The sequence below is a fragment of the Bos indicus x Bos taurus genome, chromosome 8 (genome assembly GCF_003369695.1).
Source record: "Bos indicus x Bos taurus breed Angus x Brahman F1 hybrid chromosome 8, Bos_hybrid_MaternalHap_v2.0, whole genome shotgun sequence".
In the NCBI taxonomy this organism is placed as follows: domain Eukaryota; kingdom Metazoa; phylum Chordata; class Mammalia; order Artiodactyla; family Bovidae; genus Bos; species Bos indicus x Bos taurus.
Genome location: NC_040083.1, coordinates 97,018,495 through 97,037,529, shown reverse-complemented (window position 1 = coordinate 97,037,529; position 19,035 = coordinate 97,018,495). Strand labels below are relative to the sequence as shown.

General features: G+C 43.1%; 1 protein-coding gene across 1 annotated transcript in view; it reads right to left on the bottom strand.

The window, feature by feature from the left end:
• The window catches only part of RAD23B (RAD23 homolog B, nucleotide excision repair protein), a 45,421-nt gene extending 28,506 nt beyond the window's left edge, over positions 1–16,915 (bottom strand). The window contains exon 1 of the mRNA XM_027550450.1: positions 16,447–16,915. Within this exon, the coding sequence (XP_027406251.1) occupies positions 16,447–16,512 (66 nt within the window). The 5' untranslated portion in view covers positions 16,513–16,915. The remainder of the gene's footprint in view (positions 1–16,446) is intronic.
• Positions 16,916–19,035: the final 2,120 nt, after the last annotated feature.

Here is a 19,035-nt window from a genome sequence, read left to right as displayed (position 1 = left end):
TCTCTTAATGCCCAAGAATCAAGGGGGAAAATCTCATTTCTTTCAATTCCCAGAATACTTCTGAAAATTGTACAAGTTGATAGTTCTGAGCTTTATGTGGAAAACTGTCATGGATACAAAAGGGAGGGCTCCTCCCCAAATCACACTGTTACTGTAATATAAGCAGTGGACAGAGGAGCCTGGTAGGCTGCAGTCCATGGGGTCGCGAAGAGTCAGACATGACTTCACTTTGACTTCTCACTTTCATGCACTGGAGAAGGAAATGGCACCCCACTCCAGTACTCTTGCCTGGAAAATCCTGTGGATGGAGGAGCCTGGTGGGCTGCAGTCCATGGTGTCGCTAAGAGTCGGACACGACTGAGAGACTTCACTTTCACTTTTCACTTTCATGCATCGGAGAAGGAAATGGCAACCCACTCCAGTGTTCTTGCCTGGAGAATCCCAGGGACGGGGGAGCCTGGTGGACTGCCGTCTATGGGGTTGCACAGAGTCGGACACGACTGAAGCGACTTAGCAGCAGCAGCAGCTGAAATCCAGACCCAGATCTTCTGACTCCACGCTTTAGAGCAGAGTATTTTGCAAATGTCACATAAATCACCCTTGCTATACTTATCTTCCTGAAGTGGGTCAGTAGCATCACTGCTATTCTGTTATTTCCCAAAGTGGAAACCAGTCACAAGAATCTCAACCACTAAATATATATGAGTACAAGAGGGAAAGTAGGGCAAACAACAACAAAACACCCTTCCAATCATTTTATTACTAAATAACACTGCTTCAAAGAAATCAAAACTGTGATTAAGAATATTAAGCAATAACAATGAGAACTCTATATACATTAATACCTATATGATATGATTTAAAAAGTAATCACAGACTAACACTAAACATTTATTATTGAATGAAAATTAACAAACTAAGCATGTAATCACTGCAGATGGTGACTGCAGCCATGAAATTAAAAGACACTTACTGCTTGGAAGGAAAGTTATGACCAACCTAGACAGCATATCAAAGAGCAGAGACATTACTTTGCCAACAAAGGTCCGTTTAGTCAAGGCTATGGTTTTTCCAGTGGTCATGTATGGATGTGAGAGTTGGACTGTGAAGAAAGCTGAGTGCCGAAGAATTGATGCTTTTGAACTGTGGTGTTGGAGAAGACTCTTGAGAGTCCCTTGGACTGCAAGGAGATCCAACCAGTCCATCCTAAAGGAGATCAGTCCTGGGTGTTCATTGGAAGGACTGATGTTGAAGGTGAAACTCCAATACTTTGGCCACCTGATGTGAAGAGCTGACTCATGTGAAAAGACCCTGATGCTGGGAAAGATTGAGGGCAGGAGGAGAAGGGGATGACAGAGGATAAGATGGCTGGATGGCATCACTGACTCAATGGACATGGGTTTGGGTAGACTCCAGGAGTTGGTGATGGACAAGGAGGCCTGGTGTGCTGCAGTTCATGGGGTCGCAAAGAGTCAGACACGGCTGAGCGACTGAACTGAACTGAAGCATGTAATTCAAACAGAAATAACAAGACACATACCAAAGGAAAATGCGCATAAAACAAATTAAGAGAAATAGTAGAAAATGGTTCCTGTAGCAATAGAAAAATGCACAAATGACAAGGCAGGCAATTCACAACTATACACCCAATAAAAAGAAAAGCTGAACCTCATTAATTACCAGAAGCACAAATTTTAATGTCAGATTATCATTAATCCAATAACGGTCACACTGGAAAAGATTGTCTTGAATAATTTTTGGTGTTAAGTGTGAAGAGAGGGATAAACTTTCAGAATGAGAGCATCAAATGATATAGTGTTTTGTGGACAATCTGCCAAAATGTCTCAGTATTTTGGCAGAGGGTGTGTGGGATTGCGTGTGTAGATTCAACCTGGCAATACCACTTTGGGTCATACATCAAAGAAAACAGAGCTAGACTTTGGAACCAGGTTCACTGACCCATCCAAGCTTCTGGCATTATTCCTTTACCTCAACCCAATGATCTTCACTTCCAATCCATTTAAGTCATCTACTCACAGCCATTTAGAACACAGGTTGAATCTCATCATCCCCAAAATGCTCTTCAAAATTATAATAAAAGTGCTAATCTCTTCCCATCAACTCTCTCAGTAACTGCTCACCACACCTGGTCTTGCACTTCATTACGACTCTGGTCCCTTGAGCCTCTCCTTTCATTCCAGCTCTGCTCAGCTTAGACAATAATGCCACTGCTTCTGTCACTTCCTAACATCACACACTTGTCTTCCTACTGCTCCTGCCAGGCACATTTCCACATGTGGGCCAACACAGCTGAAGTTTTCAGTACTCAAAATTGACTTCAACCACTCTGTGCTGTCATACACTTCTACGTTACTTAGCTAACAAATCTCACCTTTAACACCTAACCAGCTACCTATCCACATTCACAGTCTTCTAAATGTTACTGAAGAAAAGGAAAGACATCCCCAATCCTTCTGTTCCCCTGGTTAGCCCTCTCTTCCATCCTCCACGACGTTGTTGTTTCAAATCTGTACTCTCCTCTAAATCTGATTCCCAACACTTGCACCCTCCCCGCAGATGACCACTTGAATCCTACTTCATTCAAGACACATTCAAGACAACACCCCAGGAGCTCACACTCTCAACTGGCTGTTTCCAAACTGACACATGGGGTTTTTTCCCATCCATTCACTAATCTCCGTTTTCTTCTCTACTAAATGAAAGGTATCCCTCTCTTCAAATCTAATTCCTGTTGTCCCTCCAGTATTCTCCAGTACCTTGCTAGATTCATTCTGTTTCCTATCCCCTCATCCACTTTTATTTTCAACCTCTCCCTCAAGGCCAGTTCATTTCCATTCACATTTACACAGACCTAATTCTCTATCATCTTAAAACAACCCCCTCCCCCAATCTGTCCCCTGCTAGTTACACTCTCCTCCCCTTAGACTCAAGCAATTTTCAAAAAAGTTAACTACATATTGCTTTTACTTACTCACAACTGCATACTTCTTACTCAAGAGTGCAATACAATGTGGATAAACTGAAGCATAGACTTTGTTCTCATTTTGCTGCTTATCTTCTGCAGCAGCGCTACTCCTACATTGACAGTAAGGTGGCCCTCCCCAGTACCCCTGAATTTAGCAGCATCAGCAGCCGACACGTCTTAATCCTTCTCTACAGGATTCCTTGATCTCTGTCACAGCTGACAGCACTGAGCCATTTCTCCCTTTCACACTGTCTTACCTTGGATTCCGTAACACTGAACTCCTCCAGGTTTCCTCCTACCTCGATTCCCTCCATTCTGAAATCCCCTCCCTTGCCCAGACCTTTAAGTGTTACTCAAGGCTATGCTTTTGACTGAATTTTCTTTTACACACTCTTCCAGGATAATCTACCTCATCTACTTCTAGTTTTAAGGACGAATCGGATGTCACCTGTATCTCTAGCCCAGTTCTCTCTACTAGAAACCTTCACCGGATATACTATAGGCATTTCAACCAGAATGTATTTGCTGAAGGATGGTTTCTAGACTACTTTAAGTCTTCTATAACCCAATCAAGCTGAGCACCATTTTGAAACAGCTTATACAGAAAAGCCTTCTTTTCAGATGTCGTGAAGGAGGAAAAGGTAGCAACTCTTGCACATGGCTTCTCTGGGAAAGGTTATGTCCAGCAGCCAATGTAGTTACAACTTCTCTAACATAGTCAACAAAAGAGTCCAAAATGCAGTACTTGAGTGCAACCTCAAAAACGACAGTGATCTCTGTTCATTTCCAAGGCAAACTATTCAGTATCACAGTAATCCAAGTCTATGACCCAACCCCTAATGCTGAAGAAGAGGAAGTGGAACGGTTCTATGAAGACCTATAAGACCTTCCAAGACTAACACCAAAAAAAGGTGTCCTTTTCATCATAGGGGACTGGAATGCAAAGTAGGAAGTCAAGAGATACCCAGAATAACAGGCAAGTTTGGCCTTGGAGTACAAAATGAAGCAGGGCAAAGGCTAACAGAGTTTTGCCCAGAGAATGCACTGGTCATAGCAAACACCCTCTTCCAACAACACAAGAGACGATTCTACACATGGACATCACCAGATGGTCAATGTCGAAACCAGATGGATTATATTCCTTGCAATTGAAGATGGAGAAGCTCTATACAGTCAGCAAAAAACAAGATCAGGAGCTGACTGTGGCTCAGATCATGAACTTCTTATTGCAAAATTCAGACTTAGATTGAAGAAAATAGGGAAAACCACTAGACTGTTCAGGTATGACCTAGATCAATTTCCTTATGATTATACAGTGGAAGTGACAGATACAAGGGATTAGATCTGATAGGGTGCCTGAAGAACTGTGGATGGAGGATCGCAACATTGTACAGGAGGCTTGTGATTAAAACCATCCCCAAGAAAAAGAAATTCAAAAAGGCAAAATGTCTGAGGAGGCCTTACAAATAGCTGAGAAAAGAAGAGAAGCAAAAGGCAAAGGAGAAAAGGAAAGATATATCCATCTGAATGCAGAGTTCTAAAGAATAGCAAGGAGAGATAAGAAAACCTTCCGCAGTGATCAATGAAAAGAAATAGAGAACAGAATGGGAGAGACTTGAGAACTCGTCAAGAAAATCAGAGATACCAAGGGAACATTTCATGCAAAGATGGGCTCAATAAAGGACAGAAATGGTATGGACCTAACAGAAGCAGAAGATATTAAGAAGAGGTGGCAAGAATACACAGAACTATACAAAAAAATCATCATGACCCAGATAATCACGATGGTGTGATCACTCACCTAGAGCCAGATATCCTGGAATGTGAAGTCAAGTGGGCCTTAGGAAGCATCATTATGAACAAAGCCAGTGGAGGTGATAGAATTCCAACTGAGCTACTTCAAATCCTAAAAGATGATGCTGTGAAAGTGCTGCCCTCAATATGCCAGCAAATTTGGAAAACTCAGCAGTGGCCACAGGACTGGAAAAGGTCAGTTTTCATTCCAATCCCAAAGAAAGGCAATGCCAAAGAATGCTCAAACTACCACACAATTGCACTCATCTCACACACTAGTTAAGTAATGTTCAAAATTCTCCAAGCCAAGCTTCAAAAGTACGGGAACCGTGAACTTCCAGATGTTCAAGCTGGTTTTAGAAAAGGCAGAGGAACCAGAGATCAAATTAATGGATCCAACATCCATCAGATCATAGAAAAAGCAAGAGAATTCCAGAAAAACATCTACTGTTGCTTCACTGACTACACTAAAGCCTTTGACTGTGTGGATCACAACAAAATGTGGAAAATTCTTCAAGAGATGGGAATACCAGACCACCTTACCTGCCTCCTGAGAAATCTGTGTGCAGGTCAAGAGGCAACAGTTAGAACTGGACATGGAACAACAGACTGGTTCCAAATAGGAAAAGAAGTATGGCAAGGCTGTATATTGTCACTCTGCTTATTTAACTGATATGCAGAGTACATTGTGTGAAATGTTGGGTTGGTTGAAGTACAAGCTGGAATCAAGACTGCCAGGAGAAATATCAATAATCTCAGATATGCAGGCGACACCACTCTTAAGGCAGAAAGTGAAGAGGAAATAAAGAGCCTCTTGATGAAAGTGAAAGAGGAAGAGTGAAAAACCTGGCTTAAAAGCTAACATTCAAAAAACTAAGATCATGGCATCCAGTCCCATCACTTCATGGCAAATAGATGGGGAGACAATGGGAAGAGTTGAAGAGACTGTAGTTGTCTTGGGCTCCAAAATCACTGCAGATGGTGACTGCAGCCATGAAATTAATAGACACTTGCTCTTTGAAAGAAAAGCTATGATCAACCTAGATAGAATATTAAAAAGCAGAGACATTACTTTGCCAACAAAGGTCCATTTAGTCAATGCTATGGTTTTTCTAACAGTCATGCATGAATGTGAAAGTTGGACCATAAAGAAAGCTGAGTGCTGAAGAATTGATGCTTTTGAACTGTGGTGTTGGAAAAGACTCTTGAAAGTCCCTTGGAGTGCAAAGAAAGCAAAGCAAAGCAGTCCATCCTAAAAGAAAGCAGTCCTAAAGATTCACTGAAAAGGCTGATGCTGAAATTGAAGCTCCAATACTTTGGCCACCTGATGCAAAGAACTGACTCATTGGGAAAGACCCTGATGCTGGGAAAGAGAAGGCAGGAGAAGGGGATGACAGAGGAAGAGATGGTTGGATGGCATCACCAACTCGATGGACAGGAGTTTGAGCAAGCTCTGGGAGTCAGTGAAGGACAGGAAAGCCTGGCATGCTGCAGTCCATGGGGTCATAAAGAGTAAGACATGACTGAGCAACTGAACTGAACTGTGCTGAGCCCCGTGTCAATGTTTCCACTAAGTCATCTCAAAAGATGGGCCTAATACTAAGCACTATGATCAGAGTAAACAACAAGTTTCTCCTGGCTGAAGCAGGGATATTCATTTTGCTGCTTATTTCCCCCTAGATAAAGGATGTTAGTTTATCACTGATTAGAGACAGAATATGGTTAAGACTCAATAAATCTAGTTTTTTTTCCTAGCCACATACTTCTCTTTTATGAAATTGTGCATTTTAAAAGAAAAACATACTCAACACCTACTAGACATAGCTAACATTGCTTTTTTTACCCAAAAGGAGACAATCATAATAATTTATTGAAAAAGGCCAACACAAAAGCAGATCAGTTATCCTTTTCATCCCATTCTGTTCTGAGGTAGTTGTCTCTCACTTCTCCAATATTCCTCACATTAAATCCAGTGGTTCCAACTTATCATCTAACTTATCACATTGAAAAATGTGAACGCTATATTGTATCCCATGACACTATCTTAGTTCAGGCCAACCACCATTAAAAGTAGTTATTTCCACGAATTAAAGTTGTATGTTTCAGATATAAAAGTAATGTCTTTTAAATCTTATCTCCATAGTAGTATAATGTTTTACAAGTCAGTCTTCCTACACATCACTTAGTTCATGGGTGCTACATACTTACCATGTGTCAGGCAGTGTACAAAGAGCCTCACAATATTTAACTCATTTACTCTGTGTTAGATCTCTATTTGAATCCTGGCTGGTTATTCAGACAGACTTAGTATTTGAAAACAACAAATACTATTGAGATTTGTGAACACTGATGCAGGCATTTTTGAGGCAATCTGCCATCCTTTGACCCAAAAATTCCACCTCTAAGAATCAATACTAAAGGGATGTTCACAGAAATACTTCAAAGATACATGAACGAAATATGTGTAGTACACTACTTATTGTAATACTGCAAACAACCCTAAATATCCATCAACAGTGAAATGGTAAAATACATTATTGCTCATGCATACAGCTGTATTGTTAAACAATTCAATAAGAACAGTGACTATATAAAGAAATTAACAGAATGCATGTACATTAAAATGACTGGAAGAAATATTTACAATTATCTTTAAGGACAAAGGGCTCCTCTGGTGGCTCAGAGGTTAAAGCGTCTGCCTCCAATGCAGGAGACCCGGGTTCGATCCCTGGGTAGGGAAGATCCCCTGGAGAAGTTAATGGTAAACCACTCCAGTATTCTTGCCTTGAGAATCCCATGGACGGAGAAGCCTTGTAGGCTACAGTCCACAGGGTCGCAGAGAGTCAGACACGACTGAGCGTCTTCACCTTCACCTTAAGGACAAAAGCAATGGATTTTTAAATACATAGTGTTGTTGTTTTTATGTATTATATGCACACATTTTTCTGAAAAAAAAAAAAAAAAGACAAGCAGCATATACAGAATTCAACAATGGTTACTTAGACCAGGGGCCTAAAGCCTTTTGCTCTTTATACACTTTACTTACTATAACAAGTCTCGATTGTTTTTAGTAATGAGGGGAAATGTAAGTAGTTTAAAAGAAAAAACACCTCATGGTACCCTCTTCCAACCATTACTAATATTATATAATATTATACAAGAATACACTGCAATTTATGAGATCTCATTAAAGCTGAAAATTCTGGATAGTTCGAACACTACATAGCCTAGCAAATTAAAAAATTAGTAACAGCAAGTAAGTTTTAGCCATTAACCATTATGTATGTGTTAGTCACTTAGTCAAGTCTGACTCTTTGCAACCCCATGAACTGTAGCCTGCCAGGCTCCTCTGTCCATGGAATTCTCAGAAAAGAGTACTGGAATGGGTTGCCATTCCCTTCTCCAGGGTATCTTCCCAATCTGGGGATCGAACCTGGGTCTCCCACATTGCAGGCAGATTCTTTACCATCTGAGCCACCAGTGAAGCCCCCATTAGCAAAAGGAAACAGAGACCTAAAGCAAAATCTGTTTACAAAAGGATTCCATACAGTTTATGGGCAAAACTTTTCCTTTTTGGTTCCCTGGGCGGTATCCTTCCATTTGGGAGACTAGTGCAGGCACCCGAGAGTATTTCCTGAATCCTTCCCACAAAGCGGGTTTCAGGTAATTCTAAAAACAGAACTGATTATGAAGATGTCAACTGACATTAATGCAGCAGGAAACTTCTTCCCACTGGACCAAAGGAAAGAAAAAATGTGGTACAATCTTTTTTTTTTTTAACTGAAAAAATAATTTTCAAATTAGGGTTACGATCTAAAAGTTACTATTTTAAGTATAATTTGAAATTCATAATCCATTCTCCCCCAACAGAAACTATGATAATCAGGCTCCTAAAGCCAAAGTACTCAAAGTGTTAGTCGCTCAGTTGTGTTCAACTCTACAACCGAGAGCTGTTGGATTACAGCCCTCCAGGCTCCTCTGTCCGTGGAATTCTCCAGCAAGAATCCTGCAGCGGGCAGCCATTCCCTTCTCCAGGGGAATCTTCCCAGTCTGCGTCTCCAGCGTTGCAGGCAGACTTTTTACTGTCAGAGCCACCAGGGAAGCCCCTGGTAACCAACAGCAGCTACCAATTTCTTTTCTTTTTGTCTTTTTTTTTAAATAAAAAAAGCCCATCTATTTATGCCAGTTTAATCTATTCTACAATATTATAAATACATTCCTAACAGTATGGTCTCATCAAGATCAAAACGGACACAGACTTTGAAGACAGTAAAGCAGAAATTCCCAAGTTACTTGTAAATTTTAAAGTCCCTATACAGGCAGAGAACGGATCTAATACACGACAAATAAAGCCACCCACCTAATACAACCAGACATGCAGAGGACAGGACAGAGGGAGAGACAACAACTGTTATCCACCTGCTCAAGCATCGAAGACCTATGCATACATATTAGTCATTTGTAGCTGGTCTACTTCCTCTGCTGGAATAGGTATATATGTTAAAGGGTTTATAAAGTTCATCCCCCTATAAAATTAGCTGTCAGAGAGCCAAATACAAGGAATGTATTTATCCAAACTTATAGGGAACAGACGTGTGATGTCCTTCAGCAGGATTCACTGTTCTATACCAAGTTTAAATTTATAACATTTCTTTCCAAAAGCAAAAGAAATTTTATATACTATCTATCAAATAATCTCAATTTCCAGGACTAAAATGACAGAATACTTCTCTCAACACTGAAGTTGCTGACTACATCAAGCTGAGAAAATAAAGATATCTCACACAAACCATGTTCAAAAAGGACAGTGAAAACACAGATCACAATGAATGGAAAACTGATAAAAAAACAGGATTTGTTTTTCTAAAAATTGCATAGATTTCTGATTTCACAATTTACCCAAATTTTCAGATCCATGATCTCATCTGATTTTCACACCAACTCTATGAGGAAGGTAAATCACTATTACTCCCATTTTACCCATGAGAAAACAGATTTAAGTATGCCACACTCAAAGACACAAGGCAACTACAAAGTGGGGAAAGGCTCCCTCTAGCTTGGGAACAGTATGATGTATTTGAAAGAGCAAGATGTTAAAAAAAAAAAAAAAAGGCAAACAGATTCAAGAGCTACCCTTAAGTTCTGCTGTAAGGAAGAGGGGGAAACGGAACTGTAGACAAATGTGGAGACAAGGGAGGGTTTTATTAAAACAAGGACAGTGTTTAGATAACTCTAGAAATGGAAAAATCAATGATGAAGAAAAGGAGACCCAATGGAGTGACGTCCTTTATAAATGAGAGTTTAGGATGTCGTGGGAAAGTGAAGGAACTGGCCTTAGATAGCACTATCCACAATACAAAGCTATCTCCACAATCAATAGAGGCTGTCAGGTGGAGTGAGAGTGGGACCATGTTGTTAAGCACTGTCACCAAACATACTGTGTATTTTCTCAAACTCACATAACCTTCAAAACGATCCTGAGACGGCAGTATTTCTGTGGCTGTATTCTTAACTTTACTGATGAGGAAACAGGCACAAAACTGGGTAACTTGCCAAAGGTCACATCACGTGGCAAGTGCTACAGCCAGGACTGAAAGTTAGGCGGCCTGGCTCAAGAGACATGCCACACCTGACCCTTGCAAGGGAGTGATTATAACCACTGGCTCTATTTTAGCTGGGCAGAAGTGGAAGCAGTAACACGAGGAGAGGGCCAGAGAAAAGCAGTATGGATAAAATGGATTGTAAGTCTCCTAAGAACTGGAAACAGAGGAACGTTAAAGTGAGGTACCAAAAACAGATTACTGTGGACAAGAGGAAGAGCTCCAGTTACTTGCCATGATAAGAGCTAGTTACCACTCCTGGGTCTGAATAAATGAGTTAAGTAGAAGGAAAGGTCACCGGATGTGCAATTAATGAATGGAGATCAGACTGTGGACAAGACCATCATTCAAAGACAGTGAAACTACCAAGGCCATTGACTGTGACCCCAGATAAGTTACTAATCATGCTGGTCTCCAATTCTTTTTAAAACACACATTATTACATATTTTTCACAATTCTGGTTTTTTTTTTTTAACAATGCCTACCACAGGCTGTGACACTCAGAATTATTGCGATTGTTTTCATGTGTCTCCCATGCGTTCCTCAATTCACTCAAATCTAACTTCTGGCCCCACCGCTTCAAGGAGACTACTCACCCGGGTCACTTATGACCTCCAAGTTGCCAAAACCAAGTCATGTTCCTTGTTTTCATCTTACATTTTTGCAAGTAGCAGATACACTTGACCCTTTCCTCATCTTTTAAACTTTTTTCTTCTCTTGGATTCTTCCTCCTTCAAAGGTTGCACCTTGACTGCCTGACCTTTTCACTACTCAGTCTTCACATGAACAGCACCCCAGGTTTCAGCCCTAAGCCCCGTTTCATTCCATTCTCACCAAGGCTCCTCAACTCTAGTAGCTATAACGGGTAATTTAGGCTCTTGGGCTCAATTTTGTCCAGAATGGGCACTGAAAAAGGTTGAGGCAAGATGATCTCATCCATTCCCATGGACTGAGGTCAAACACACATGTGGCTTGTCATGTCTCTAACCCCAGCCCAAATTTCCCTCTGGAATTAAAATTCATAGCAAATCTCCTTGTCATTTCCACCTAAATGTTTAGTAGGCGTCTTAAATGTAAGTCTTTGAGTTCCCACCCCAATCCCTAAACCTGCTCCTCTCTCAACCCTCCATGTCTTAGCAAAGAACATGGTGTTCACACAAGTTATACAACTAAAACCTTTACTTAATCTTTTATTTCTCAACTTCCCCCACTACAACCCATCATCAGCTCTTCCCTTCCAACCATATCTCAAATCCCTCCAATTCTCTTTATATCTCTACTGTTACTTCCCTAGTCAAAACTTCAACTCCTGAAACTGTTGTGCAAGCCTCACTGCTCTTCGTACTGTCTGTTCTCCAGACAGCAAAGTAACCTTTCCAAATCATAAAAGAAATATTTTTTCTGCTCTGCTTAAAAGCCCCCAAAGGCTTCCTATTTTACAATGAAAATCTCCAGCTTATTACAAAGCCCTACAGGCCCTGGCCTCTTGCCTAACTCTAATCCCTCACCTCTCTTTCCCCTCACCTACTAGAACAACAAAACAGGCCTTTTTTGATTCCCAATGCACACCCTTGAAAGTCCTTCCCTAAAGAAAACACTCTCCCCATCTCTGAGTGCTTATTATTCAGATCTCAGTTTAAATGTCACCTTATTTAGAAAGGTCTTCTGTGACCAGTCCATTTAAAAGTAGCCACCTAGTCATGCACTATCACATTACCTCACCCTATTTCAATTCTCTACATAACTCTTACCATTATCTGGTTTTGAAAACTTGTTTTTCAACTGATTTATCCCACTATAACGTACACACCATGAGAGCAGAACCTGACATTTTTAGTAAGTATTCAACCAATACTAAATAAATTAACATGCAAAGACTGAGGGATCACTGACTTGGCAATTCACCAAAAAATGTATTTAGTTCATTCAAAAGATCTTTACCAAACTCTTGTTGCTGTTGTTTAGTCTCTAAGTCATATCCGATTCTTTGCAACCCAATGGACTGTAGGCTCCTCTGTCCATGGGACTTCTCAGGCAAGGATACTGAAAGGGGTTGCCATTTCCTTCTCCAGGGGATCTTCCTGACCCAGAGACTGAACCCAGCTCAGCTGCATTGGCAGATGGATTCTCTACCACTGAGCCACCTGGAAAGCTCCCTTAAATGCTTCCTGTGTGCTAAGTACAGATGCAAGCCATGCCAGATTTCCCAGGTACTTCCAGTATTTTGTTTTACCAAAATGCCAAGAAACCTTAGTTTTACCTCTGTGATATAGTATTTTAATACGTTAACTACTTAAAGGTTTTAATAATCTAGGAAACTTCCATAATAAGGCACTATCTCCAGCACAACTCTATTATAATACAATTAGTCACGATGGGAACAATGTGCTAAAAAATGATGGCTAGTAAATCCTATATACAGAACTAGTACTCAAGCAGTATTTTGCAGCACAAATGTATCACCAAGTGAGATAATTCTTTGCAGATTACTGTACAGATCAAATACACTGTCTATACTAATTAAAACTACTGTACTTTAGCAACTATCTTATCAAAAACTTCCAATGTATACACATAGCTTTGTTGTGACTTATGTAGTATTTCAGCTTGTGCACTTAATGTCTCGCCTCAAACTCACTATTGTTTTTCCCCCAGTTATTTTATAAGAGGAGATGAATTATTATTCTAATAATAAAAAGATTTTTGTAATGATTAACACTAAGGGCAGTGCAAGGGTAACGGTCAAATAAATGGCACAAAATGGCAATGTTAAGGTTTCACTGGTTTTAAACAAAAAGGCAGGGGAGGACTTTCAACATTCAAAAACTAAAGCAAATAAGAGCACCTTAAAAACAAATCTTGCTTTTTCTACTGTGTCCGTCTCCTATGCTATAGCCACCGACTGAGCTAAGACTATGTAAATATGTCTCCCCAAAAGCCCCAGACCATGTCTCCCGTGTCCTTGCCTTCCTCTGGTTCTGCCAGTCAAAGCTCACTGAACATTTACTTGTTCAGCAAACGAATCACTCCCATGATTCCTCTTACCTCTCAGTCCTCTTTCACTCATTTTTGCTCCTACTCCTCTCAAGCTCACAAGAGTTTCTACACCAGCCATTTCAAGTTACTTAAGTAATTTAAGGTTCCTTAGTTACGTCTAGGTAAAAAATCAAACCTCTGAGTGGCCAACACATAGGTTTCAGACACCAAAATCTGTTCATTTTATGTGAATCTCCCTAAAAGTCTCACTAAAATCCTATTTTTTCCCCTTTATTTTAAATTTATTTTCTTAATATCCTTGGCTATCTAGTTTTCACAAACAGGATACTTATAGTCTGCCGATAATTATATAATTTTCATTGCGTCTTTTCTTACTGGAATGCTCTCAAATACGGTATTAAAAATAAATGTTAATTTAAAAATCACTATAAAGATGCAATTAAAATAGCTCTAATGTTTTCCCCATTTCTGAAATTTAAGTCCATTAAAGTAAAAACCCACAAGTCATTTTAAAGTAAATGTTCCAGAATATCCCGATTAAATGTTTTCATTTCTTGTCCCAGACTAACAATGTTAGGTTTTACATTTATATAAACAGCAGCACAATTATACTTGGACAAACAGCAACAAAAAACTGAAGAAGCAACTCTGTAACTAAGCTTTCTGAAAATCTACCTTCAGAAGTATATGTTTATAATTCATATAAATAAACTGGAAAATAGCAACTTAGCTAATTATCTATACAAACACAATATTGGCTCTAAGATGAGCCAATAATGAATGCATAAAATGCCTAAAGAGCAATACAAATCTAGTAGAACATAAATGTTTCAGTGGAGCTGTAGAAAGTCACTGCATATCTTCAATAAACCAGAAATATAAAACACTGCCCCCCCCCAAACCTTTAGGTTTCAATAATTCTGGAACTAATTGTGAATACCAGTTGGTAAAGTTCCTGCAGCACCAACATTACAAAAAACTAAAGTCAATAGCTATTTTATGGAAAAATTTGGCTGAAAACTAATTAAACAGCTGCATTTTCACCTCCATCCTTTAACTTATAAGTACACAATAAGCAGTAAAGGAATATTCAGGAAGAATTTGATGTTAGTAACAGCGATCCACAGGTGTTGTCAATTTTGAGGACACTGAATTTCTCATTGAAACTTGGTATCTCTTGCACCTTTTAAGAATTTATCATGTAGCATATTTACACATATAATTAAGTGCCTTGAGCTAAAATCATTTTGTGCCACAATTTCAAAAAGCTTGGGAACTACATTTTTAAATAATTCAAGATGTAGAAAACTTCCTCCCTCAAAGGTACCCATTGATTAATAATCAATTCCATTTACTGACCACCAATTAAATACTATTTAATCTTCACATCTTTGTAAAACAGGTACATAGCAAATTATGTTAGAGCTGCAAATGGGAGCTCAGGTTTATTTAATTAACCAACACCAAGTAGACCTGGATGGGTGTGAGAGTTGGACTATAAAGAAAGCTGAGCGCCGAAGAATTGATGCTTTTAAAGTGTGGTATTGGAGAAGATTCTTTAGAGTCCCTTGGGCTGCAAAGAGATCCAACCAGTCCATCCTAAAGGAAATCAGTCCTGAATATCAGTGGATGGACTGATGCTGAAGCTGAAACTCCAATACTTGGCCACCTGATGCAAAATGACTCACTGGAAAAGACCCTGATCCTGGGAAAGATTGAAGGCAGAAGGAGAAGGGGACGACAGAGGATGAGATGGTTGGATGGCATCACCGACTCAACGGACATGAGTAAGTAAGCTCCGGGAGTTGGTGATGCAGGGAGGCCTGGCACGCTGCGGTCCATAGGGTCGCAGAGTCGGAAACGACTAAGCGACTGAACTGAAGGTCCCCGACATCCACCAAAATTGAATCAATTATTTGAAAAATACAGACGGGCAGAAAGTTGCTGCTGTAAATACAACACTGTGACAACCTCAAAGGTGTACAGACTCACACTTCCAGAACACAAGAAGTTTACACTGAATGGCAATTTTTAGATCTTGGCATAAAGTTGTACTGATTTCAACACAGTGGCTTTTTGCAGTCACAAATACAGAGGATGACATGAGAATTTAACACGTGAAGTTCGAGTCGTCCAAGAGTTTACAGAAGAGATTCAGAGTTTTTATTTTATTTCTCCTCTGAAAGGCTGTTATTTGGGGGTTGGGTGCAGACTTCCGATCCCACAAGTTCAAGGCTTCTAACACAGGGAACTTGCTAATCTGGAGTTAAGTTTGCGCCTGGATTTATTGGAAGGGCTCTAATGCAACAACCTTCACCACCAAAAAGGCCTCCAAGTGCAATCTACGTATGGGTGTGGGCTGGGTGGCGGGAGAACTGCAGAGAAACGATTCAACATTTATGCAAATAAAAGGGTCACCAATTCTGCGGCGAAGAGGGCAAAAAATGCATTTTCACCACCCCTCACACTCACTCTGCGGCTGACGGAACCTGATACCATTTTATTTAAGGCTCATTATCTCCAGTTACCACCTCCAAGACCTCAGCGCCTAACCAGGTCCACGCAGGTATAGTGGCGTCGCCTACCTCTCCCTCCCTAACCTGTGCACCCACACCCGGGAGCCCAGCTCGATCGCCCAGGCCACCCTGACCTCCCCTCCCCCTCTGGCCCCTCCACCGAGAGCGCCCAGGCCGAGGTCTCCGGTGCCCCGCTAACGTGTGCTTCACGCCATATGCCACCCGGACTTCGGTGTCCGACCACTGCTTCCCCTCACTCCTGCCACAAAACTCACAGCCCACTCTGAAGGTTCGTTGGGCCGCACGCTGCCAGGTCCCTGGCCCTACCCGCGCCCGGAGCCCGCAGGCCTCATAAGCGCCCGGGTCCCTAGACCCTCCGCTCGCCATGCCCTCTCGGGTGCACCGCGGCTCTACCTGCTCAAGCTCCGCTCGAAGCTGAGGTCGAGGCCCCGCACGCGGTCCCGCCGCGCCATCCCCAGCCCAGGCCTTCCCGGCCCCTCGCGCGGACCGCCCCCGCTCCGGGCCGGGCCCAGCGCGCCCCGCCGCACTCACCGTCTCGTCGGGGTCGATGTCGATCTTGAAGGTCTGCTGCTGGAGGGTCTTCAGGGTGACCAGCATGGTGCCGTCGCGCAGCTCCGCTGCCGGGCCTGCTCCGGGTGCTGGCCGCTGGGCGGGGTCTGTGGCCTGGCGGGGCCCCGGGGTCGCCCGCGCTCCTCGCGCACTCGGGAGGAAGGTGGTGGGGGTGGGGGCTTGTCACATTCGCCCTGCAGAGCGGCCTCTCCCCCAGCCCTGGCCCCCGGCCGCGCCGCTGCCTCCGCGACTGCGGCCTTCCTCGCGAGCTCGGGCCACCGTGCTTCCTCACGCGCCCGGTTACCAGCCAGTGGGTCTGTCGGAAGGGCGAGGGGCTCTGCGAAAGCAGCAGAGAATCCGCTAGCTCACCACAGGCTGGTGGCCGCCATCATCGTGACTCGCCGAGACGCGCCCTCCCCCCACCACCCTAAAAACCTGGGGGATGGGGCCGGGCTGGCGGAGCGCGCAGGCGTAGGGTGCGGCGAGGCTGTGCGCAGGCGCAGCCAAGAACTCCGCCCCGGAATTGGGGCGGGGTGGATTGCCGCTCTGGAATGCCGGCCGCCTGGATGGCGCGTGCGCAGGCGCAGTCAGTGGGCGTCTTGTTGTGGGGGCGCTCAGGGCTTCCTCGTCTCGTCTGTTTCTGGGGCCTTCTCCCGCCCGCTGTCGCTCCGCCTACGTGCAGACTCCGCCCGGTTGCCTGAGTTGCGCAATCCGTAGCCTGGGAAGCGCTACGTGGAGACACGACAGAGTGGCTGGCGAGCCTTGGAACTAGGGAACTAGAGGGTGGAAGGTCGGGGCGAGGTTTAAGTGAAAGGGTCGCGGGCAACCAGCGTAGTGGGCCAGCGCTTGCAGGGCGCTTTCTATGTGGCTGAACCCTTATGCTGGGATTCATTTACCCTGAGATCACTGACTTCAGCGCCAGACCACGTTAATGGACCTTGCGCCTAAATATAAGATCAAGTTATATCACTTCCCCAGGCAGATCTGTCCAATGGCACCTCGTCTCATGAGTAAAAGTCAAAGTTCCTAGAGCTGGATACACAGCCCCTACCTCTTACATCTTATTCTCTCGGCTTGCACTAGACGTTGTTGGTGGATGTTCAGCAAATGCTCTCAACCTGAGAGTCTACCTTCACCCTTGCTGTTTCCGCTCTGAGTCTTTTCCTCGATACCTGGGTGGCTCGACTTCTCACTTCCAATCTTTGCTCAGATGTCGCCTTCTCAGGGAGATCGACTCTGGATACCCGACTTAAAACGGCAACTTCCCGAGTTCCGTTACCCTGCTGTGTCTTCTATAGCACTTCAGTTCAGTCGCTCAGTCGTGTCCGACTCTCTGCGACCCCATGGACTGCAGCACGCCGGGCTTCCCTGTCCATCACCAACTCCCGGAGCTTACTCAAACTAAAGTCTATCGGGTCGGTGATGCCATCCAACCATCTCATCCTCTGTCGTCCCATTAATACATATGTATTGGGTTTATCATCTTTCTCCCTTCAGTAAATCACAGGCAAGCTGCACAAAGGCAAAGATTTTGTTGTGTTGCGTGATGCACCCCTAGCACGAAGAAACAAGCCTGGCGTGTAACGCAGGCATAGTAAATATTTTTGGAATCCATGAATGCGCTCGGTTTCTCATCAGTAAAATGGGGATAATAATAGCACTCAACTTCATTGATTATTGGAGGGGAGTGTTGAATAATGTATGTAAAATCTTTGTACCAGGAACGCACAGAGTTAGTAGCCCATAAGTACATAGCTGTTTGTAGTACGCCCAATTCAGATAAGAAAACTGAAGTATAGAGATGATGAGTTAGGTACCTGGAGTCACCCACCTGCTAAGTGGCAGGTCCAGAATCTGAATCTAAGCAGAATGACTCCAAAGTCCATGCTCCTAGGTGCCTGGCATTCCTCTCTCTTAATTACGTATCCTGCTGCACATTTAGGGGCTTCCCTGATAGCTCAATGGCACCCCACTCCAGTACTCTTGCCTGGAAAATCCCATGGATGGAGGAGCCTGGCAGGCTGCAGTCCATGGGGTCGCGAAGAGTCAGACATGACTGAGCGACTTCACTTTCACTTTCCACTTTCATGCATTGGAGAAGGAAATGGCAACCCACTCCAGTGTTCTTGCCTGGAGAATCCCAGGGACGGCGGAGCCTGGTGAGCTGCCATCCATGGGGTTGAACAGAGTCGGACACTACTGAAGTGACTTAGCAGCTGACTTAGCGGTAAAGAATCCGCCCGGAATGCGGGAGGCCAGGGTTCGATTCCTGGGTCGGGAAGATCCCCTGGAGAAGGGATAGGCTACCCACTCCAGTATTCTTGGGCTTCCCTTCTGGCTCAGCTGGTAAAGAAACCGCCCGCAATGCGGGAGCCTTGGGTTCGGCTGCACGTTTAACTTAAAGTAATTCAAATGCAAAATTACAGTTAGGTCACTAGCTGTGTGACTAATTGCAAATTACCCCCACTGTACCAGCATCCTCACTGATAAAATGTCACTGCTTGGTTTTCTGTGGATTCTAGGAGCTCAGATCTAATTCTTCCATGGAACTTTGCTTGACCAACCTCCCTC